Source organism: Neodiprion pinetum, chromosome 2 (assembly GCF_021155775.2).
Source record: "Neodiprion pinetum isolate iyNeoPine1 chromosome 2, iyNeoPine1.2, whole genome shotgun sequence".
NCBI classification, from domain to species: domain Eukaryota; kingdom Metazoa; phylum Arthropoda; class Insecta; order Hymenoptera; family Diprionidae; genus Neodiprion; species Neodiprion pinetum.
In genome coordinates, this window is record NC_060233.1 from 34,493,681 (window position 1) to 34,500,775 (window position 7,095).

Here is a 7,095-nt window from a genome sequence, read left to right on the forward strand (position 1 = left end):
CTAGTTAAACTCCGCCTATTATTCGACATCCTCGCCTATGGGAGCGGCATCTGACAACGAACATATTTTCAAGCTCAACTGAACGAAATTTTCAAAAAAATAGCACATGTCGAACGACCAGGTAAACATTAACGTATGTGAGGAATAAATGAGCGATAAAACGAGCAAGGGTGTTCCGTTATAAACGTCCAGATACAACGTAGTTTCACGTGATACATCATGGAGAAAAAACTTACACCCAGGCGCACTAGCTCCCCAGGTTCGTACATATAATTTTGCATCCGACCATACCGTAGACTTTAACAACCTCTTTTTCTCACCGTGTAGTTCGGCCAGAAACCTCACCTGCTGTCACAAAGAATGACTCGTTCCTGGAGGATATGGACCTTTTTTCCCATAATCGTAATATTTATATATCTGAGAGAGAAGACGATCGCTTTATAACTAAGAGAACGTCGTCACCTTGCACTGTGCCTTTTGCAACAGTGATAGAGGACGGCTTTGGCCAACGAAGCAGCAAGGTCTCTAATCCTGTAAAAGCACCTGTGACCTCGGTTACTAAAACTTTGAAAACGGTACGCAAATCTGGCCGACAAGAAATCGGAAGCGGTGATGGGTTGCAGCAAGAAAATTCTCAGGTGGGCACAACGACCCGAGAATCCAAAGTGTTACAAGAAAACAAACTAAAAAGTAAGGATAATAGAGTGCGATTAAGACGCAGTGAACCAAAGGCTCCAGAGTGCCAAAATAGGACGCAAAATGAACTCAGTAAATCCCAGCAGGACCGAAAATCCCTTGTAAAAGAACGAAGCCGGCGTTCCGGAAGCTGCAAAGAAACTGATTGTAGTTCTAATACTTCTGAGGAGCAGAGGCAGCCATCCAATTTATCGAGACAATCAAACTCTCAGCTGGAAACAAGTAAGGATCACCATCGTCGTTCAGATGGAGCTCAGAAGCTGGATGGTAGAGATATTCCAGAATCTGTTGCTCTGCTGAGCGCAATAAAGGAAATTATCAGTACATACACCAAAGAGGAAGGAAACAAGATCAATCGAGTTCTGAATGAGCTTCATATCCTGAGTCAGGCCAGCCTAATAAAAAATTTGATGTTTCAAACCGACGAGATAAGAAAAGACCTGCAGCTAGGTGGAAATATGGGACAATTGCGCACATTGATGAATGAAAACGAAATACTGAAGGAGAATTTTGCTTTATTAAAGCTGAAATATGAGGATGTACAACGAAGATTGGAGGAGACTGAACGTATTAAAGAAGAAAATGCTGCGTTGAAACTGAAGTTGCAGGAACTCTTGAATCGCAAGTCTAGCTGAAATGATATCCAATCTTTTTTCTCACTTTCGAAAATTCTACCGAATTTGAAATCTCGCTGCCGACCGTGATGTATTGTAATTTTACCTATAATAAGGTGAAACTGTATTCGCGTTTCGCGTTACTATTTACACAATTATTACGACTATTCCTCTTATCGTTACAAGTATATATTATTTCTCTTGATCTTCGCAATTCGAGCTAGCTTCAAATTTTTGTATCAATAAAATATTTTTGTACTTATTATAATATCGATCCTGAATTGATCTCGTTTCACGTGAAAGTTGTATAACTTTTTCGCGTTTACTGTAATTACAAGTCCACAGCTTCCGAGGGTGTTGATCCGGTTGTGGAAAGTTTATGAATGTTATATATATATATGTATTTACATATATATATGTATAACAAAATACTCTCTGTCACAAACATTGAACTTTACATCCTTTGAACCTAATCATCCTAAGATGATAAACTCATTAAGTTTTGTGCTCTGTTACATCTGACCCAATTGATAATCTCATCATATAAAACATTCGGACATTTGCTTCTGCAACAGCTTCCTCAATCGTACCGTCGACTGAAAAATAAAATCGTACCATCGTATTACCTACGACGATAAAATTATTACGTAAACAGATATTCGGCATACAGCCGATTGATAATCAACTGGAAACGTATTTTCCAAAACCGTTTGAATAGAGTAAATCTGTAATTATTCGTTGCATTCATAATGAACTGCATCAGCATCCGTACGTATGCTCATCACACCCACGTTAAAATGAAAAGATTTGTTCAACGCGCCTGTTAGTTGGGATAACACAATCTCTCTCTCTCTCTCTCTCTCTCTCTCCATCCATCCATCCATTTAGCCGCCTCGATGTTTTTTCCTCCCGCGCGTCGCAGGAAGAGGCTGCTCCACAAAAGAGCCGCAAACAGCCACGAAGCCGGAGCGAGCCGACGTCGCGGCGTATCCCCGGCAGCCGTGGCGCGTTCGCGAGGCGCAGGGCGTCGGGGTGCCGCGGAGGTGAGGGTGAGGTCAGCGCGCGAATCTGAACAGAGTGAGAGAGAGAGCGAGGAGAAGCGGGGAGAGGAGAGACCGTAGGAGAGACTCAGAGAGAGCCACCGAGGCAGGCGAGCGTGCAGAAGAGAGCCGACTCTTCTCCGACACTCGTTCATTCCGGAGAAGTCGCGGGTCACCCTGAAATTAATACGCGTACTCCTTGGTTAATTGATAAAAGAGACGGGTAGCGGCGAAAGTTACCCACTCGCAAACAGTTTTGGAACGATGGCGCGTCTACACGCCGTCAAACTCGCAGCAGCGACGATCCTCATCGTCGTTTCTCTCACCACCGTACAGGTACAGTCGAAATTCTTCCATAACTGATGCTCTTTACACAAAAGTATGCGTCATTCGAACACGATAGTAGAACCCCTTAGCCCGTTATGCGTTTAAATTTCCTTTATTAAAACCGGTCAAATACAAATGCATTTTAAATCAAGTTCTCGCTCTTTGCCGATCTAAAAAAGATTTCGAATTCCCGTTTAACGCGTTGTCAATATTCAACAGATTCCCGCGCTGATCAAAATCGCGCCGCCACCTCGAAATACATACTCGGGTCATTTTCATTGGCTTTGTCATTTGCGCTTCAAGTATAATATACATACGTATATTAGCAGAGTGTAAAGTTTGATCATTTTTATATATCACGTTATCGTATACACACGATTCAGCATCAAACTTTTAATTATTACGTGCTTCGGTTGTACTTGGAACATGTGATTTAAATGCAGAGCATACCGAAACCGAAGGGCCTTTAAGGGATACGCACGTACTGAACCTCCACGTCGCACGCAATCGGCTTATTCGTATAACGCTGTAAGAATAGTTATATTTCATCCATGATTTCAACAAATGGGACAAAGTGCAGAAACCGCCGATTGAATCTATTAGGGTCGATTATAGCTACTCTAGGCGAGGGGGCCACGGCGAGGAGCGTCGATAGAGGAGAAACTAATGCAGAAGCCCGTAGAATTATACCAACTCGGTCCTGTAAACCTGCCCTGTATTTTGTACGTATGTGATAGGTAAAAAAATGACGGGAAACACGTACGAGAACTTTGATAGTAGAAAACAGAGCTCACGCTATACCTGGAATCTCTAAGTATTCGATAGGATTTATTTCGAGGTGAAGGTTTCACCCACCAAACTTCAACAATACTACGCGGAATTTCCAAGCTTTCGAGGGCACTTGAGACAGGGCAACAGGCGACGCGGAAAAACCAATTTGGAAGCCGTGGAAAACTGACAGTGAAAAAGACCTCGTGAACTCGTAACTTTAGTGAGATGCCCGAATCTCGACCGATCGCGACCTCAAGACCTGTCAAATAACTTTGTGGCACATTTAATCCTCGTGTACCTGAAATCAGATTAGCGAGAGAAATGCGAAGGGAATTCCTAGGAGGTGGACCTTGCAAAGTCGTATTGGGGCTTCTTCGCTGAATATATCGGGCACACGTAAATGGATCGAGAGAGAGACAGAAAGAGAGAGAGTAAAAAAAGAAAGAAAAAATTCATAAATCATGATTAAAATGTTGAAGGAATTGTGTTAAACACTGAGGGACAGACAAGGCGATACCGGATCGAGCCAAACAAAACGGAACTTGTGAAATGATTCCAGGCTATGAGCGGGGGCGTGTAATGTAATATAATAATGTAATAGAATGTGTTAGAGCGGAATATAACGGGATGAGATTTGATGACGCTCATGCCACGTATAATAAAAGGTTGATAGCTAGATAACTGCGCTCAGTCAGCCAAGTTGCCATAATCGCACATCTGAAACCTTACCATAGCGGCAGCCTCTGTGTTGCGCAAATATGCGCAGCAGTAGTGCTAGCAGGATGGACAATCTACATGTATAAGATATGACGTACGGCCTGTACACCCGGATGATTCTTATCTGCCAACGATTCTTCGTTCATTTTCCTACCCGCGTTGTCGCTAGGACTCGCCACTGTTAGCCAAAAACGACAAATTTTTCGAAATTCCGTTCAAGGGATTGCGATGATGATATTCACCGATCGCAAATGGCTGACTGTCCTGCTTCGCGACGGTGGGGTCAATTCGTTTAAGCCGAGCAAGTACGTTCTACATATTACACGCGATCTAAATTTATGTCGGCAACTCCTGAATGATAACACAGCAGCTAATAAACGGTCTTGCCTGTATCACTGATACACGCCGCCCATCGCCTTCGGTATATTACGATGTACAATATGTCAATGTTGTCTGAAATATCATTGTAAAAATAAAATTCGTATAATAAAAAAAAATAAAACACCCCCGTTCCAGGCTTCGAAGTTAGAGGTGACCAACAAGGTCTACTTTGACATAATGATCGACGACTACCCAGCGGGACGCATAGTCATCGGCCTGTTCGGAAATGTAGCGCCAAAGACCGTGAAGAATTTCCTTGCGATAGCAACGGAGGGTATAAACGGGAGGACGTACTCCGGTTCCAAGTTTCACCGAGTCATCAAGAAGTTTATGATCCAAGGTGAGCCAACCGGCCGCAATCATACCGCGGACGGGTGCCACATTGTGGAATTTTTGTTGCCAGATGTCTACTCGAGATCACTTCTTCATTCGGTTAATGTAGTTGCCGTTTCCTATCGATCGCAAATGAAATATGATATCAAAAGTCAGACGGTCGACCTCCAGTGGTCACGTTTTAAAACCATTTCAATTTCCGGGTGCCATGTATTTCTCTCCGACACCTTGACTCAGAAATTATTATCACACTGCAGGCGGAGATGTAGAAAAGGGAGATGGTTCTGGCTCGATAAGCATCTACGGAAAATACTTCGATGACGAGAACTTCGACCTGAAGCATACCGGACCCGGTTTCGTGAGCATGGCCAATGCCGGAAAGAACACGAACGGCTGCCAGTTCTTTATCACTACAACCGCCACTCCTTGGCTCGACGGGCATCACACCGTATTTGGAAAGGTAAGGGGGCGGGGAGCCAACGCTGTGCGTGATTACATCAATTTCGACTGTAGAATCCGTTCGTTTCTAAATAATTTTTTCCTTTCTTTGAAACCGTAGGTAATCGAGGGCCAGGACGTTGTCCACAAAATAGAGCAAACGAAAACGGATACGGAAGATAAACCTGTCAGTCCTGTCGTGATTCTAGAGTCGGGGACTATCGCAGTGCCAGCGCCGTTTTTCATCTCGGACGATCCCTACGAGTAAATGAAAAAAAAAAAAAAAATTACCAAATTCGTGGTATTAAATCCTCTTCCCATAGCGGTTATCCCTTTTACGAGAACCGCTTATGTATATACACAAACTCTACATCCCCGCCTAAAACCTTCAAGAATTTCCACGCGACATTGTGCCGCGACGCACCCTGCGCACCTTTATTGCTAAATCGACGCATTTACATAATTATCATACACACATGTATGTACACGAATCTGTGCATACGTACGTGTAACAAAACTGCCCCATCCCGTTTGCCTGCGTAGAAAAGATTAGTAAACGAAAACGAAATTTGCCTATTCTATTATTTTAATTTTTTTTTTTTGTCATACTTCGGATTGAACGCAAAATAAATCTTTTTCAATCCGTTCTAATTCGATGTAGCGATTTTTCTCAACTGTAATCATTACCACCTTCCTCGTTCCGTAGTTCTTTGCGTACGTTATAATAATAGTACGTAGTTACAAATGAATAATAAAATTTTCGCCGTTTCATTCCATGGCTTGGAAGTTATTTTTGCACATACCATTCATCTAGAATTAGGTGTGGAATACATCAATCAGTAATTACCTGATTAGTGTGAACCGGCTGTGTAGTGGACGCAGATCAGAATAGATCAGATAGATGTAGACAATAATCATTCAACTACTATTATACATCTTTGTAGATGACTTTGTATTTATTGCTCCGGAAGTATTGTATTCGTAATTGATGCACATTATACGTACAATAAATTATTTCCTATTCATAAAGCATCATCCCTATTGCTTGCCAATTTTTACACTCATCGTTGTTGCAAGAATGTATCTACGTGTACTCGTTTTTACACCGGTGAATTTGAACAGCAAAAATGTCTTTTGAACAGTATTTGGGGCTGGTTCCGAGCCACAGCTATACCGCTCAGCTTCAGCTTTACCATTCTCGGTTTCTTTCACTGGATGATGAAACAGCTGGACATCTAGGCTTACGATTAGAAAGGGTCAAGAGCCTACATAGACCAAGCAAATTATTATGTAAGTTTGTAAATGTATATCGAGTAATACTGGCTTTTGAGGCCGACTACACACAAGTCAAACTGTGATCATCTGGATCAAGTCCACAGAGCCGCTACTGCTGTTCCATATTCATAAGCTTTATAAATGTATAATAAATTACGTATAGATGTATAGATATATTTCTTACTGAATGTAAAAAAGTACGAAGAAAAAAGGCATGCAGATTGTAAAACGTTTGGTAAAACGTTTCTCGTCGATACCGCAATGACAACAGATCAAGAAAAACATTCATTAGCAATAAAGCTTGGACAAATTTTTCCAAGATAAATCAGTTAACACTGCGGAAAATTTAGCGTGACATGCTTCTCAACCGGCATAATAATATTCCGAAGGAATAACATGGATTAACAACCGTCCGCAAGTGCGCCAATCGGCCACGACCATGTTACAAATAGCACGAGGCTGAAGTTAGTAACATTAAAAAAGAATATATGAGTAAGCTGGAG

General features: G+C 42.1%; 2 protein-coding genes across 2 annotated transcripts; both read left to right on the forward strand.

Moving 5' to 3' along the window:
• The first annotated feature begins 26 nt into the window (after positions 1 to 26).
• Positions 27 to 1,648, forward strand: LOC124212893 (uncharacterized). Its single transcript, XM_046613500.2, has 2 exons — positions 27 to 259; positions 328 to 1,648. Exons 1-2 carry the CDS (start codon positions 220 to 222, stop codon positions 1,329 to 1,331), a joined length of 1,044 nt encoding a protein of 347 aa, XP_046469456.1. The 5' UTR covers positions 27 to 219; the 3' UTR covers positions 1,332 to 1,648.
• Positions 1,649 to 2,421: 773 nt separating this feature from the next.
• Positions 2,422 to 6,760, forward strand: LOC124212899 (peptidyl-prolyl cis-trans isomerase B). Its single transcript, XM_046613507.2, has 5 exons — positions 2,422 to 2,686; positions 4,682 to 4,886; positions 5,137 to 5,339; positions 5,439 to 5,581; positions 6,460 to 6,760. The coding sequence occupies exons 1-5, from the start codon at positions 2,615 to 2,617 to the stop codon at positions 6,554 to 6,556; spliced, it is 720 nt and encodes a 239-aa protein (XP_046469463.1). The 5' UTR covers positions 2,422 to 2,614; the 3' UTR covers positions 6,557 to 6,760.
• Positions 6,761 to 7,095: the final 335 nt, after the last annotated feature.